At 29.2% G+C, this 17176-nt stretch overlaps 1 protein-coding gene across 1 annotated transcript in view; it reads right to left on the bottom strand.

The window, feature by feature from the left end:
* The window catches only part of LOC146157667 (piezo-type mechanosensitive ion channel component 1-like), a 48838-nt gene extending 31862 nt beyond the window's left edge, over positions 1-16976 (bottom strand). Inside the window, exons 1-21 of the mRNA XM_083388292.1 lie at positions 16836-16976; positions 16513-16605; positions 15473-15595; positions 14132-14174; positions 13806-13909; positions 11791-11913; positions 10144-10255; positions 9599-9700; positions 8575-8737; positions 7962-8036; positions 7662-7697; positions 6512-6596; positions 5734-5861; positions 4803-4949; positions 4113-4241; positions 3437-3518; positions 2867-3048; positions 2343-2491; positions 1549-1675; positions 912-1032; positions 639-659 (exon numbers count right to left, since the gene is read on the bottom strand). Of these exons, the coding sequence (XP_083244418.1) occupies positions 639-659; positions 912-1032; positions 1549-1675; positions 2343-2491; positions 2867-3048; positions 3437-3518; positions 4113-4241; positions 4803-4949; positions 5734-5861; positions 6512-6596; positions 7662-7697; positions 7962-8036; positions 8575-8737; positions 9599-9700; positions 10144-10255; positions 11791-11913; positions 13806-13909; positions 14132-14174; positions 15473-15595; positions 16513-16605; positions 16836-16902 (2212 nt within the window). The 5' untranslated portion in view covers positions 16903-16976. The remainder of the gene's footprint in view (positions 1-638; positions 660-911; positions 1033-1548; positions 1676-2342; positions 2492-2866; positions 3049-3436; positions 3519-4112; positions 4242-4802; positions 4950-5733; positions 5862-6511; positions 6597-7661; positions 7698-7961; positions 8037-8574; positions 8738-9598; positions 9701-10143; positions 10256-11790; positions 11914-13805; positions 13910-14131; positions 14175-15472; positions 15596-16512; positions 16606-16835) is intronic.
* Positions 16977-17176: the final 200 nt, after the last annotated feature.

The raw sequence follows: 17176 nt of genomic DNA, 5'->3' as shown, positions 1-17176 counted from the left end.
TTTCTGTTTTAGCAAAATAAAAACGTACAAAAATGCACTGCACAGCAGATAATGTCATTATTTAAAATGAAAAAGCTTCAGTTTTTATTAATAACAAGCATAATTGAATCATTTGGTTCATACTGTGGTACCACAGCAAAACAAGAAAGTATAGTTTTATCATGATTTAGAGATTATATTAAATTTTCATGACATAAATTTTCAGACAAGCCATCACCAGCATCCAATTTTTAGCACAAAACATCCATGACAGGGTTGCCAGTTGCCACACAGTTTGGCAAAAACAAATTTGAAAAAATGACTTAAGGAGTTTACAAATAAAATTTATAGCCGTTCAAAGACCCAAAATTTAATTAGTTGATGCTTTGGTAATATTACTCGATTCAAAACAGTAAACATGCCATGATCAACACAATAAAAATACTTAAAAAATTATTTTTTCTAACCCCACTTTCTTTACTCATAACTTGAAGTTGAACATAATAAATTCAAATTATATTCACAGACTTTTTGAAAAATATATAGTTTTTCAAAAGACTTTACAAAGACTTAATGGCAACCCTGTTTGAGCAAAGTGTTTAAGAACACATGTCAAGATTAAACCGTAAATCATGCAAACTTAAAACTAGGATAATTACTTTTCCTTCGAGAAGTTGGAACTGCAATAATTAAAAAAGACATTCTTTAAGGGAAATTGTATATTGAAGATTTATTGACAAAAATATTACATTGTTAACTAGGGTTACTTTTAAAAATTACAACAATAAAATTTAGAAGATGATAGAGCCAAGAAAGTTTATAATTTTTTTTTTAATTTTTCTCAAAACTTGTTAGGTTCTCAAAACGACAAACCAAAAAATGATTGAGAATTAAAGACACACAATAGAAATCATACAACACACGACACAAACCTTCACGAACAGACGTACCACGGTTCAGCTCATCCATTTCAAAGTGTTCCGCTCCATTGCTTCCGTCGCCCGAATGCTGGCTACCACCGGGGGAGCTAATGACCATTGGTGTGTCGGTCACCTAAATTTATTCAAAATTTGAAATATTTTGTTAAGAACCAAATAAAAAAATATAAAACATATTTTACTAAAATACTTAGCAGAGAAACAGAAATAAATTTCCAGAAGGTTAGCTTTTTTCAATATGCAGTTAATTGTTGGAAAGTTTGTTAAAAAACTTGTTTTAAAATGAAAAAAAAAAACTTTTTTTAAAATTGAATTTTAGCATTTATATTAAATATCATTATCTAGATAAAACAGACTTCAGGAGCTTTACCAAAAACATATCTTTACAAACTAGATTGGTAATTTTACTGTTAAAATCAAGAGACAATTTTAAATTGATGATTTTGGTCAAACACAACAATTAAATGATTAGTCAATTAAATAGTTAAAATGTTATAAGAAAAAAAAAAACTTGACCAAAAGTATATATTTACAAACTATTATTGTTATCATCACTGCAAAATCATCAAGCACTATCAATCTGATAAAATTTTGTATGTGCAGGATTTTATAAAAACAACAATATTTTAACCTCAAGGAATCTTTTGTTGAAGTAATGAAGTTGCAGAATGATTGAAAGCAAGAAGAGAGTTGGAAGTAAGATCCTGAGCAGAAGTTCACCAGCATTCTTGTACTGAACCAAACCAAGGTCTTCCAATCTAAACAACAAAACTTGTATACCAACGGATGAACACTTCTACATTTTCAACAACAGTTAAAGTTAATTGCCTCACAAGATCCCCTACAAGTGCATTTACACATATTGTTTGCAAAACAAAATGTTGCAAACTAATTGTTAAAATCTTTTAACTCACTGTATTTCCAACTAATTTGGTCAAGACTCTAAATTAACCGTCTAAAAACTCAATGAACCTTTAAAAATACTGTGAAAATGTGACATATTAATTTTTTTTTATCATGGCCTAAAAACTTGTTTATATAACTAAAGAATGTAGTTTTATCTTAAAATACAAAAAGAAAAGTTGGTTTAAGGCTCGTTTATGTTTATTTTTTTTCCATTTTATAAAATATTTTAAACTGAAAGAAGGAAATAAACTAATAAAGCAAAAAAACAACTTGTATATTGAAGCACAATTAGTATCCTAAAAGTAGATATAAGGGTATAAACTGTAAAAAAGATAGTCGTATTTACAGGTAAGAAACAGTAAAATAAAATAAATTATAAATCAAACATGTTTATGTTGAAATTGAATTAAGATATTTAAATTGACAAAATATATATTTAAATGTTCTTTGATTTTTTGAGTATTAAAGTTAAATATTTTTATTTGTTACTTCATGGACATTGGTATTAAAAGTTCTTACTGAGATTGGTTGAATTTCGTTAATGACATCCAGTAATCAGGGAATGATTGGAACTGGTAGGTGTAGATCACCATGAGAACAATCATCGTGTAAGCAACCAGCATTGTCCAGTAAAGTGTCAGGGTTTTGCGCCAAACCAACCAAGAAAACTGAAACAAAAAGAAGGATGATCAAAGAACAGATTTTTGATTAACTTAAACTAAACAATATTTTAGAAAATAAAGCATTTAGGCAGAAACAATATGTTTTTTCATACCAGGTTTTAAGAACTAGAGGCAAAGCTGCAATCTTAACTGGATTTTTAGGGAATTTTTTTTAACCTCCATGAACTGATATTCCAGCAATTGAATGAACAGCAAAATAAATACTTTTTAGAAAATTTACAGTTTGCTGATAGATTTTTAAAATATTATTTTCAAAGATATTTTGAATTCAAATATTATAAACAGAACAAAAATGGAAGCTTATTTTTTTTAAGGAGTTATAAATATATTGTGTAAGTCTAGTTTTGTCAGTTTACTCACTGTGTATGTTGAAACATTTAAAAGGAAGAAAGCGAGGTAAATAGTCTTGATTCCGGTTGGGTATCCCTCGGTGCTTATCGCGATGTGGAATCCAACCACGACAAAAATCCAGTAACGACAAAACTGCTCCTTGATCCAAGCAACTACTTTGTCAGTGGTGGTTGATTCTGCATTCTCATCAACTAAAGAAAAATAAAGATGTAGTGGTCTTAAATTTACTTATTGATAAATAAAGCCGAATGTAGCAATTAGTAATAATGGAGTGCAAGGCAGTTATTTCCAAGTTGCCATGAATTAAGGAAACCGTTTAGAAATGTTAGTTTACCCAATTATGCCTTGCTATTTATAACCAAAAAAACACGATAAATTCATTAATATAAAATAATGTAGAGTGGCAAATAAACATATTAAAAATGGTTTAAACAGTTTTGAAAGTTTTAAAAAACGTGCCATTTATAAAAATATATTATTGGAAAATTTAAAATGAAAACAGTTTTATATAAATATATTTTTTTTACTGGACACTTAACAATACCAGTTTAGTAATACAAGGCTTTTTTCATTACTAACCTTGCTGATTTCTCTGGCCTCCACTTTTGCGAATGTAGATGAACTGGTGAAGAACCAAGAAGAAACCACACAAGTACAAGATCTAAACGAAGCACAAAGTTGTTTAAAAACAATTTAGATATTTGCTGTTTCTGGCACAATTGCACACATATGCTTGTGTAAAAGTTGACATTTTTTGTTATGTTATTTATTATTATTGTTAAAATATACAAAATGTTTCAGTTAATATATACAGTTTTTACATTATGTTTCAGAATTTTGTTATCCAATCAATAAAGGATTAAGATAAAAATAAGGCTTTTAGATGGAGTTAAATAATAAATTAACTAAAAAAGATGATTTTCAGCAATTAGTCAGGACAGAAATATGACCTAATAACAGAAAACCAGCCAATTTAAAAAAATAGGATGTATTATCACTAAATGTTTCTATTTATGGTAATGATTACAGTAACAAACTAAATAATGTGAAACCTAACTTTAAGTATGATTTAAAAAAAATTGGTATAAATTTCATGTATATTGTGTTTAATTTCAAAAAATGAAAAAACTAAAATTAAAAGCAACAATCAACATTTTTTAAACACAAGACTCTATTCATTTTAAACAATATTTTTTTTTAGGAAAGTTATCATATTGCAAATTATTAAATGAAGAAATAATACAGTGAAACAAACCTGTGCTCCAAGTGGAAGACATGGATAAATATACCGATTAAGTCCAAACTCGGAAAGGTAGATCACATTTTGTGTTTCGTTGATGATTGTTGGAAGTTCAGATTCATTGAGGTCCAGGGAATAAATAAACTAAAAAAATCCTTACATTAATTTTTTATATAAACTGTTGCTGCCAAGCACAACATTGATCAGAATAGCTCATTTGGGAATTGCATTTGTTTTTAAATGTTTCAACGCTGGTCACAATGCATATTTTAACTACAAAATTTAGGTTTTGTGTATTAAAACAACTTATCAATTTTAACAATAAAGGACTCTAAATAACATAAGGTACTTTTAATTTATATACAGCAGCAAAAAAAAACAAAAAAAACTTTAATTGGAGGTAACTTATGACTTCTCAAAGAAAAAATTAACGGCCAAATAGAGACAGCAATTTACTCTGAAGTTAGATAGGGGGGATATATCACTCAAGTGACGCTAAATACAGTGATGTTAATAAATAAACCTGTAGTTTTATTAACAGAAACAAAGTATTGCAAAATTTTATTTTAGTTTAGTTTGAACAGAAATCTAGAAGGTACAACTGATACTGTGAGTTAACAAACACAATCACAACCTCCTTTTGTAAGAAATGTGCCGTTTTGTAACAAGCACGTGTTTAAGGGAATAAATAGTTTGTTTGTTTACCTGCAAAAGTATGAGTAATATCCCGTAAATGGTGAAGAAAGGGGAACATCGTAGAGTGTACAATGACCGCTTGGTGGTCATCCAAAGAATACACGACAACAAAAGAAGAACCAGGGTCAGCCAGCTGTGGTAAGTAACACTCCAAACCTGGATGGAAACATGAAATTTATTAGGGGTGCAATGACTTAAGTAAATGACTTGACTTGAGTGCATTTCAGACACTGTTTTAATTGACTTGACTAGGCTTAATTCGTTTTGTTTTTATGGCTTGACTTGGACTTAACTAGGTCTTTTGGAAATTGACTTGGCCTGGACTTCAAATGACTAGGGTTAAAATTAAGTTTTCATTTAAAACTTTATTATAAAATTAAACTATTTATTTCTTATTTTTGCACAAAACAATTTGCATGCTGCATGTTGTTTTTGTTAATTTTTAGTTGAGTTATTGCTCATCAAAAGAGTTTACCATTTGTAGTAATGCTGTACAACTTTATTTTTATATCAGTGATTTGACTTGGTTTTGCTCTGGCTCTTATAAGTTATAATGACTTGACATAAAATTTTTTACATAAAACTTAACTTGGACTTGAGTTATTTCACAAAATGGTGATTTTAGGAGTAAGAAGTGAGTTGTTTTCGTTCATCAACTAAACTTAAAAAATGCTACAACAAAGATTTTGACTTAATCAATTTTCCCCTAATACAGTTCAAGATGTTATAAATGATAGAATTAATAAATTATTTCCATGTAATTGCAGCACTTTCTTGTAAATATTTGTTTGAAAAGTTTATTCATGTGGCCTAAAAGTTTTTTTTATATTATAAAATGTATTTTTATGAAAACATACAGGGTTAAAAATAAATTATTTTATCTTCAGAAGTAAGGTCCTTTAAACATCAAAGAAGAAATGTTTGGATTTGTAAAACCCACCATCATGATAATCAGTGCAACGACATAGAAACTGTAGCTTCTAACATCCGACAGAAGTTTTGAGGTTCGTTGCAAAAATCCTTTTTCTCCATGCTCGGACTTGCCGTCAACTACATCCTCATTTTGACCTAAACATAGATAAAGTTGAAAGTAGAGGAAATTTACAACTTGATGGCTTGTTATAATGCACATAAATGAGGGAAATTAAAGTCTAGCCAACACTGGTTGGTTAATTTTCTTGGAATTGTAGGTTACTGGCACCACAGTGGAGACAATGTGTACCAAGGGGTTGTTTTTTTATGTAGCTTAACAACCAAGTGTATATTCAAAACAGCACACACAACAAATAAATAAACAAAAATAAATTGCAACAACAAATACTTGGTAATATAAGACTGCTATACATTACTTTAAAATGCAAAACCTGACATTGTAGTATATATTAAATATTTTATGTAAAACACTGATTTTTGTTCTATATTTAAAAATAATGATCACAAAATTCAGTTTTGAGGTTCATAGTTCAATGTGAAATAACAATATATAAATATAGATCTTTAGATCTTGGGAAAGAAAAAAACTAAACATAAAACAACAACCACTTATAAAACAAGATAAATTAAGGTTTTAAGAAAAATTACAAAATTTAAATGGCCGCTATTTCCTGCAAAGGTTATAAAATAATAAATAAAATCAGACAAAAAATACCCACAGTAAGTAAACATTTGTCATTTTTCAAAATTTTACCATTTCCCCTAGAAGTAATAGATTTCCTAACCTGGTTGCACTGTTGTGATGTCATCAGGAACATTTGAAACTGTCGCTTCATAATTCCGTGGAACCTCTTCAGATTCAACTAAAGGCTTTATGCAAACACAAATACTTTTTAGAAAACAATAATTAAAAGAAAAAATTTAGATCAGGTAAAAATACTTTTTTACATAACAAAATAAACTTACAATGTAAAATAAAAAAATCCCACATCCAAGAATAACTACATGTTCTTCTATTCACCAATAAGTGTAAAGAAATGATATGAAAGATGTTTTTCATTCAAGTCAATACACTTTAATTAACATTTTGTGGCAAAGTTGAAAAACATTCTTTTAGCAGAAAAGGTCATGCGGAAAAATGTTTAAAAAATATATCATGCTGCTTAATGCAAACGTGGTTCAACACAAACAAAAAACTCACACATTAGATATATGCATGCCAAGGTTTTATTTCTTTCTAATATAATACTACTATCACCAACACTAAGCCCTTTTAAAAACACCTCTAAACCAACCTCGAATTTGCACTTTGAATAATGTAGGAAATAAATATTTAAACTTTTAGATTTATCAGTTTAAATCAGTTTATGCAAAGTTCCAAGTCATGTGATAGTAACATTATTTTGTTTGAAAATATTATGTTTTTGCCTGCAGCAAAAACATTTAAAGTGCGACTATGGCATTTGGTTTAAGTCAAAATTACACTTTTAACCTGACATAAATGTCAAAAGTTACCCTTTTGTATCTTGACACAAAAATGAACTTATTTGATTAATTACCGAACTGACACTTGTTGCAAACATTTCTCAGTAAAGTTAGAAAAATTTGGGCACCGGAAATAATTTGTAATTTGTCAAAAAAGTATAAACAATTCTGGGAAATTCAGAAGAGGGGCACGGAAATTCGAACTAGAATATTGTGTGCAGCGATTTTAAATAAAAAAATGCAACATAAATAAAAGTTTTCGATTAAGATATTCAAAACATTGCTTTGTAAATATTATTATTTAATTTTTGACTAACTAAATAAAGGTTAAATAAAATGATAAGTTGTTAGTGGATTTTACATTTTTAGCTGAAAATCATAAAATGAAGTTTTTGTTAAAACAAAACATCCACAAAAATGAAAGGCTTTAAACATGCAATTAATCCCCACTTGTGAGGTTTCGTCATCCACAATTTCTTTCGTTTTCTAAACCACCGGCCAAAAAAACAGCAAAAGTTGTTAGAAATTTATTTCAGCAAAATAATATTAAAAGCTGAAAAGAACTCGGCAAAAAACAGCAACTATTTTTATGCGCAGACAAATCCAAAATTACAGGATTTTATTTTAAGTAAAAGAAAACTAGGAGTTGAACAGCTACGAACAACTTTTGGAGTGAATATTTTTTTAGGAGCACTACACAACTCAAATTAACGGCTTATTAGTTTCACATTGTCAGTTGTTTAAAATTACCTTCTTTTCGTCATTTGCTTTTTTAGTTCTCCGGCCTTGGCTGCCATTCTCAGTTTGGGGGCTTCCCGTCAATATCTGACATGTTATGTTAGTGAGATTTTAAGCAAAGGTTACGATAACGGACAAATTTTGGGGCATTTTAAGCAGCTTTTTGTTACTCTGCTTTGTTTAAGCTCAATTTACATTTGCTAGCTTATATTATGTAGTGGTATGTAAACATGCAGCAAATTGAATCGCATTTAAAATAAAATGATCTTGATGATTGTATAAACCAAATCATTTCAAAGTATGATTTGGGAATATGGCATGAGCTCAATCTAAATACCTTGAAAACCAAATAAAAAGCACTTAATACAAAAAGTGAAACGTATATACTTCCAACAGAAAACACATTGGATCCCGAACAAATTTTTTTGTCTTAAAGTGAACTTATCTAAATTTAGGAATCTCAAAACTTAAAATTAAGAAATTAACCAATTTTAAGCGAAACGAATAAAACTTCAGATAAAACCAGTTTTTTATTAAATAATGAGTATGAATTTTTGTTACATGCTTTAATTTATAAATTTAGTTTATTTTTGAATTTTTCTTTTACATAAAATATTGTAAATACCGGAGTATTGTCGAAGTACATTCTGACTCCGATAGCAAGCAACCAGTGAAGCACGAAGAGACAAGCAGGACTCACAAACACGGTCCATTTCAAACCGGGGTAGAGTAGCAACTGGTAGGTGGCGCTACAGCTTGTTTTTATGATCGGAGTAAATCCGAGCAACCTGTAAAAACAATAACTTGGTTGAGAGAAGTTAGACTACTTTTGGCTCAGTACTAGGGACCAACATACTAGGGGTGTCTCATAATATTGGATTGTAGCCAATACCCGATGCCAAGTGGTAATTTTGTTACTTATCCGATACCAATATGACATTATACCAAACTATTACAAGAATTTCTGACATAATTTGTGATTCTTCCTTAAAATGTAGATTTATCAAAAACAGTATAACAACTGGAGGTAACTAAGCTTCTAACGCTAAATCGAAATTAGTCCTAGCAACCTAAACTGCATCTTCAACCGTTCCAATTCCATCTATTTTGTATGTTCAACCATAGTAATGACTTCCGTTGGTATCGGATCAGCTCGGAATAGTTTAGTCCAAAATATTAGGTTCGATATAAAATAAAGACAAACCCTACTTAACACGGTATTTTTTTAAACACCTTGCCCATTTATTTATTACTGCAGATTTTAACATAACTATATTTTTATAACAAATTGTGTTTTCAATAATATGTTATAAACAACAGAAGCAACCCCATAATTGTTAAGTTAAAAAAAGTTAATATTTTCCATTCTGCAAGTAAAGTAGGTTGAAAAAGGCTCAAAAGTGAATAATTAACTATTGTTGCTCTGCTAAAGGCATTTGCCTGTATTTTTGTTAAATGTGTGCCATTGTGTATTATTATGCTTGTTACTTTTAAAAGTCAAGTCAAAAATGCATGTTATAGTATGTTTAAAACAAACAAATATATGAAAAATCTTGGGGGTGATACATCTCTTCAAAAAAATACTTAAAATGATTACTTTAGCACACAAAATCCAAATAATGTTACTTTAAAAATCTGAATAAACATACCTTGCATATAAAGCTGATGAAATGATGTAAATCTGCATAAACTGAACTTGGTAGACATACAATGCAACAAGGTGGACACCAGTGAGAATCGACAAACAAGCTCTGTAAGAAAAAAATTGTTTTTTTTTACCTTTAAAAGTAATAATGAACTTTAAACTATATACCATTCATTCTTCTTTAAAAAGATTTAGAGCACTAATTTGCTAAACACTTATTGCATGACACTTGTGTAACACTTGTGAAATGTTTTTCTAACTTTCATTACACACATTAAAACAATTCTATGCAATGGTAACATCCGTGGACTTTTCGCTCAACAACTTTTAAATTTATCAACTAATAAATTTTATTATCAGCTCAATAGCTTAGATCTCTAAGTAAGTGTTGTAGAGTTTCTTTCTATTTGTCTGAAAATTCAAAATGTTGTCAGTTATTTTAAGGAAACACAAGAGATAGCCGGATAAAAAGTTAGACAGATATTAAATTAGCAATATTTTAATTTAAAGATTAAATTTAATTTACAGATTAAACAATAAACAATTTACCTGAAAACTGCAACCCACTTGACGACAATCGGTTGGTTGAACGACCAAACCAGAACAAAAATCAAGAACGATAGAAGATACACACTAGATGTCACACTCGGGTATGCGATAGCTGGAAACATAAAGTGCTTAAACAAGTGGGTATCATTTTAAAATCACTAATATTAGTAGCTTTATTTTTATTTTTATAAGTTTAACCCAATTTTTTTAACTGTATAAAATTGTGATTTCACCAGTAATTTAATGTTATTGGGTAAATCAATTTCAGATTTAACAAGATATTCTTGATATATTAGGAACCACCACTTTAAAAAAAAACGTTGTTATAAAAAGCAAAAGTAATGCGTCCCAAAAAAAGTATGTTACTAAATAAATAAAATGTTTGTTTATTTTTTGAATAAATATATATTCTTTCTTTTTAAACTATAACCAGAATTGGAACAGAATAATTTTATAAAAACAAATGTAGGTTCACTCTATTCAAAATTATATAACCAAAATTAATTTGCTGTTGACAGTTTTAATTAAGTGCTCATAGCACCTTGCATATTTGTGTTAGTTGGTCGAAAACTTTCCTCTTTTAATTAACACATAAGTGTTATAAGTTTAAGTAAATGCCCTGCAATCCATACAGCACAAACATATAACTCTTGCAAACCGTGAGCTAATATATAAAAAAATAGAATTAGGCTTTAGTGTAAAAATATTGTAAAAAAAAATAAGTTATTTTATTATTGGGTGCATTAATTTTAAAACAATTTCAAATCGCATTATTTATCACACTATAAAAATATAAAATAGGAAACAGCAAAACATATGGAAATACTAAAATATAACCATGTTTACACAATCAAGGCCAAACTAATTCACCAGAAAAATGGTACCATAAAAAAAACATAAAAATGTTGAAGAACAAAACCATTTTCATTGTAAAACGTTATAAATATACCTTTCCAAACTCACATGGGAATACTTTATACAATAAACCATCAATAATTTATGTGAAATTGCTTATTTTAAACACATTTAAACATGAAACAATATTTTGGTTGAGAGTGGATTTTAAAAGCCTTAAAGATCCCAGATCCCCAAGGTTCGTGAGATATCCAGTAAATAGGTTTTTTGGTATTGTATCTTCTACATAATATAAAGGACTAAGGGTTAAACTCAATAAACAAATGAATTGCGTCTGTTTTAACCTAAATTTGAGAAGAATCTTTTAAAGTGAGATATTTAATTTACAAGATTTTTTGTGACGCTAATAAATATTGCTTTACCAATTGTTTTCTGTGTCTTATTAATCCACAAACGAGCAAACCTTCCGTATATTTGGGTAAGACTGAATTGACACAAAAAAATTTTCTTCATAAATAATTTATGTGACATTGCTAATTCTAAACACGTTTAAACACAAAACAATGCACATAGTACAGGCAAAATATAGAGTCCTTTCAAAAAATATCTGATCCTGGTTTTACTCTGGTTTTTAAACTGAGAGTTTTTTTGTTAATAAAGGCGTCAGCGGAACAGTGATCGACAAGCAGAAACCTGCTGCCAATGGTTTTGATTTCATAAAAATACACCCTTCTATAGAATGCATATGGGTATATGGATCACACTGGATTTACAGAGAAGGTGTTAAATTACCTGCAAGTGCCATGAATAGAACGGTGAAGCACATTATGGATGCGTTGAGCAACTTTGCAGCCGTCCTACTTTGCTTAGCTTCCTGTGATGTGCTTTGTTGCTGCGACGTTTGCTGGAAGTGGCCTGCCACACGTAAAAAGTGATCAAATACAATGTGTGGGGTGCAACAAGTGTTCTAAAACAACATAAACCATGTAACATGTGTAGTGCAATAAGGCAAAGACCCTTTTCAATGCAAACTTTAGACAATTTTTTGGGTTAGCATGGACCTTAGTTGGCATCATTTTTTATATATTAAGATAGTAAAACAAGTGGAGTTATGAACTTGCTGTTTCCAGGCAAACAGATATAAAAAAAAAAGTAAAAATATACATAGGTGTCAAAACCTTTTTTAAATTCAACTCTTTTGTGTTTTAATACCCTACACTTTTTATAACATAGCTTAAGATTTTAATTAGTTTGTCATGAAACCCCAAGGGGGTCACAGGCACTAGTTTAAGGGCTAAGTGTTTTGACCAGCTTAAATAACAACCATTCGTACCTAGGGACTGCAAAGACATTTTAAACTAGCTACAAATAAAAAGTAAAAAGTGATTTACAAAACATAACATATAATATTTTAAGTGTTTTGGAATGACTTATACTATGCTTCAAAGTGGCCCACATACCTTTTATTTTTTACTTTTTTAATTGTTTTTGCAAGCATTTCAAAGTTGGTTTTAGAAATAAATCTGAAATTTAATCTGTAAAAGCCTGTCATTGTTAATATAATTTAATACTTGATTATTTGGCAATAAATGCAGTTAGTTATTATCAACCTAATCTGTTTTAATGTTGGCTTAATGCCATGTGACATAATAAAACATATCATGCGACACATTACATGGTTTTAACAAACAGATTAAAATTTACAAGTATAAGTATTTATAAATATAAGGTTTCACAATATAAAAAATCCCAACCATTTAATATAAATTGCAGTCAACACATCTTGAAATAAAATGTTGAGGGGTACTTTTGCTGTTATTTCTGTTTTTTGGGGGCAAAATTTTTAAAATATTACAGTTTTACTACAGGTATCTTAAATAGGCGAGCTTCAATATTTTTCAAAATTGAAAAATCCACGGCATATTTGCGTTACACACAAGCTTTAGCTTCATGCATATTGACACAACTGCCAGTCTTATTTATCCTCAAGGCGGCGCCTAATATTTTGGCTTCTACCATGTTAAACACACAACATGGTTTTACTACCAGCACAATGGATAAATGGAATACAGGGCAATACCAGTTAAAAGAAATAAATGTGATTTTGTTAGAATGTTCAATAATTATTTATCAATTTCATTTTTAAATTAATAGGTATGTTTTACCCTACAGTAACAAGTGATGAAAAGTGTTTTATTAAAAGTAAACAAATTAAGCCTAAAAAACATTGATATATTCAATTCAGGGCGTATAAGTTTTGTTTACTTAGCGTAAAGCAGGTTTTTGCCTATTTAATTTTTTTGATAAATATCTCTTGTGCCTTTGGTAAAACTTATGTTACTTGATGGCTTTTAAGCATTGGGCAGGCAAAAATAAATATAGGTTAGAGATATAAAAAAATGTATCGTTTTGTAAAATAGTTGACTCATACCAAATCTGGAATGTTCATGTTCTATTTGAGCTTTACACTATTATGAATATACCCGTGAAGTTATCTAAACGATTTTGTTTTTGCCTTTAAACAGCAATATTATCCATGTACGGAATGAATACGCTTAACTTTCACCTTATATGGATTAATTTTGGTAACATCGGCAACTTAAAGCGTGAATCAACTGTATCATTAATAAGGAAAGTATATCATTATCAACTTATCAAGTAGTACATAACGGTAAAAGTTGATTGTACTATTTTATTATTCTTGCTAGCAATATTACAAATATGTGATGTAGTTATTGCTTGCAAAGATATAGCATTTCCATGCCAAATACCACCTTTGCTATGACATACAAAGCATTACTACGTACGTATTGTTTTCTTGATCAACACGAACGTGAGAATTGAAACAATGAAAACTACAACGTCCGGAAGAATTAATCGGACAATGTTGCCAGCATCTGCAGTGTTAAGTCTGCAAAATAAACGAATCCAATTTCGCACAAAATCACATCATATTATTTAAAACTAAGCCAAACTGTGAATATGTTAATCAACATTGTTTCAATAAAATTAGTCTGCACTTAATATTATTTTAAATTATACAACATTTATTGTTGTATTAAACATTTGTTGTTGTGTTGATTCTTAAAAAAAAATAGCATGGCTTTTATTTAAATAGTATATTTATACAAACCTTTGCAATCCAATGTATCTGAAAATTCTTTCTGTGGTTGAACCTGAACACAATAAGATTTGTATGAAATTTAAATTAAAAATGTTTGGAAATAAACTTTTGGTTTTATGGCGGATCAAACAAATTTAATCTTATTCAAGCAGTTTTGTATTTTATAAACCAGTGGTTCAAACCTAGGAGCCATTTCTAATGCTCAAGGTTTCCAAAATATATTTTTCATTCTTTAAAATTATAAGTTTTGCTCGTTCGTAAGCTTAATGTTACAATTTGTTTTTTAATATAGATTTTATAAATCTAGAAATACTTTCCAAAATTATGCACATTTTATCTGTGTTGGATTAAACTATATAGTATACCTTTTTGGTTTGCAACAATTGTTGTTAGTTTTAGGATTTTATTGCAATGTAATTATTTACAGAGGCACATTGTTTTAAGTGGTATGAAACAACTGGTGACTGTTTGAGCCATTTCTCCAGGGGCTAGCAACTGGCAGTTAGAATAATACGTTTGCACAATGTGTGACTCATTAAAGTGCATTGTAATCATGTGTAGCTAGGTTGATTGCATATTGTTACACCCAACAATAGGAATATTAAAAGTGTTAACTTTGATTTTAAATCAAATAGTCACATAACTATAAAAATATAAACAATTCAAATATTAGATGATGACATACCTTTATTGCAAAAATGTTATATTCAACTTAAATTAATTTATCTAGAAAATTAGGATATTATCAACACGTATTTGCAACTAACTGATTTATGCCTTGCATAATATCTTACATGTTGTTGGTAAAGCATCATTTTCAAGTGCTCACAAGAGAAAATTGAACAATAAATACTACTAACAACGATAAGTTCTAGAGATGTATTTCATTTCAATACATGATATTTGGGCCTAAAGAATCGCAATCCAATTGAATTCCAAAGGGTATTATTGCTATTCTTAAACATTCAAAACAGGTCAAATTAATTTTTTTTTTTTTGCAAGTATTTAAGCCCAAATTTACTTCAAGGTAAAGAAGTTTGGTTATAAATTTAAGAGAAATCGCTATGTTACATCGCAAAAGACAGTTGAAATGAAGAAATACTTCACACTAAGGATATCCGATAGTATTGGATTGTCAAACACCACCCTAGTATATGACATGTACCAATGTACCAATGGTATATTAATATCAGTACCCGCCTGGTATCTGTGCCGATTCAATGCCAATGAAATGTACCTGGTATCAGACAAGTACCAATAACTAGTGTAATATCTTGAACAAGTACCACTAATATCACATGGTGTCAGGTACTTAGATCAATGTTAATGGACATCCTAGGTATTACTTACAATCATTCCCAAGCAGTGATCCGTATGGTTGATGAGCAAGAAGCACAACTTGGAAAACGATGTGGCCGATCAGAAACATCCCCGACACTATCGACATTGCGAGCGTACACGCCTGCCATGATGCTGAAATTGTTAAAAAATTAAAGTTGAAATACAAATGAATAGTTAGGCTCTTTAGAAACCAAAATTCTTAATGTATATAAAACATGTTTTATTTTTAATGTTTCAATGAGGATTACCAAATTTTTTTGTAAAGGGAAGGATAAGTGTACGAATTACAGATCTTGGGCTGGATATCAAATTGTGTATTGACTTTGTTTGATTTAATTATCGTAAAAAACAGAAAAAAATATGTTAAGCTTGGGCCTTAGTTTGGTGACCCTTGGTTAAATCGAACACCAAACAACTCCTGGTTTTATACAACAACCTAAAAAATGTTGCTAACTAGGAAGTTTTAAAGATATAAATTATGAATTGATTGACTGGTTAGATTATGTCAACCCAAGTGCATCCTTTTTATTTAGTTTATTAGCATTAAATAATGTATATTTTACAGCTTGTAGACATTATAAGGTTGCACTTAAAATTTGATGGAACCTCCATAGTTCAACAAAGGTAACCAAAAGATAAATAGTTTAAAAACCACTTTAGTAAAAAAACTGAATTTCAGTGGTAACTTTAGCGTTTGATTGATGTTAAGTAAGTTCAACAGTTTTTGCCACATTTTAAATTTAGGTAATTTCAAGCAAGCATTCTTTTTTACATTTTAATGATATAGAATTGCTTGCTTATTATAACTTCAAGGCGATCGCCAAAGAAAAGACAGCATTTTATTCATGCATCAAACTTGTTTCAATAAACTAATATGCAAACAACTAATCTGGCTGGTTGCATAAATAAATGAAATGCCAATCTGAATTCTATTAAATACCGATATTACTTCAAAGTCTGTATTATCCATTTTTAACAACAAATTATTCCTTCATATATTTCTATAAATATTATCATCACTGTAATTACATGATTTTATGATTACTTACAAATAGTGGAAGGAGAGAGTTTCGGCGAATACGGAAATCCCAAAAAAAACAACAAATAAATGGCAGACAAAACATTGAATCGGATAATCACACCTGGAAACAAAAATATAGTAGGAGTTAAAAACTTCAATTGTCATAAGTAAATAATAATTGTCTTACACTAAAACTTTTACATTTTTCTAGATAGGTAATAAAGATAAAAAACAAATATATAGGTTTAAAAAATATCAACATTATGATTTATTTTCAACAGGCAAAAAAATTATTTTATACAAAATGTATTTATCAGGTAAATGTAATTATTATTTTACGGAACAACTTACTTGCAAGCAACGCAATAGGTACAACAAACCAGTAACAGAACTTTGTAAATGCTGCAATTGCTGCCATCGTTGTTATTCAGTTAAATGTTTATTTTATTGTCAGAATGTGACTCTAACTACATCCATTATGATCTAAATAAATAAAACCTACACAAAAGTTGCAAAACAAACTTGATTTACTAGATCAAAATATAATAATTATAATTAAATATTGGAATCTGATTCTAAGAGCAATTTTTATTTAATAATAAATAAATGTCAGTAATCTAACTTAAAGTCGTATATGCAATAATTTGGACTGTCTTCGCCAATTAAAATAATAGTTATACTAAACTTTTATT

This window comes from Ascidiella aspersa, chromosome 4 (genome assembly GCF_963924565.1).
Source record: "Ascidiella aspersa chromosome 4, kaAscAspe10.2, whole genome shotgun sequence".
Classification (NCBI taxonomy): domain Eukaryota; kingdom Metazoa; phylum Chordata; class Ascidiacea; order Phlebobranchia; family Ascidiidae; genus Ascidiella; species Ascidiella aspersa.
The sequence above is the reverse complement of the archived record's forward strand: the minus strand, read 5'-3'. Positions and strand labels throughout refer to the sequence as shown.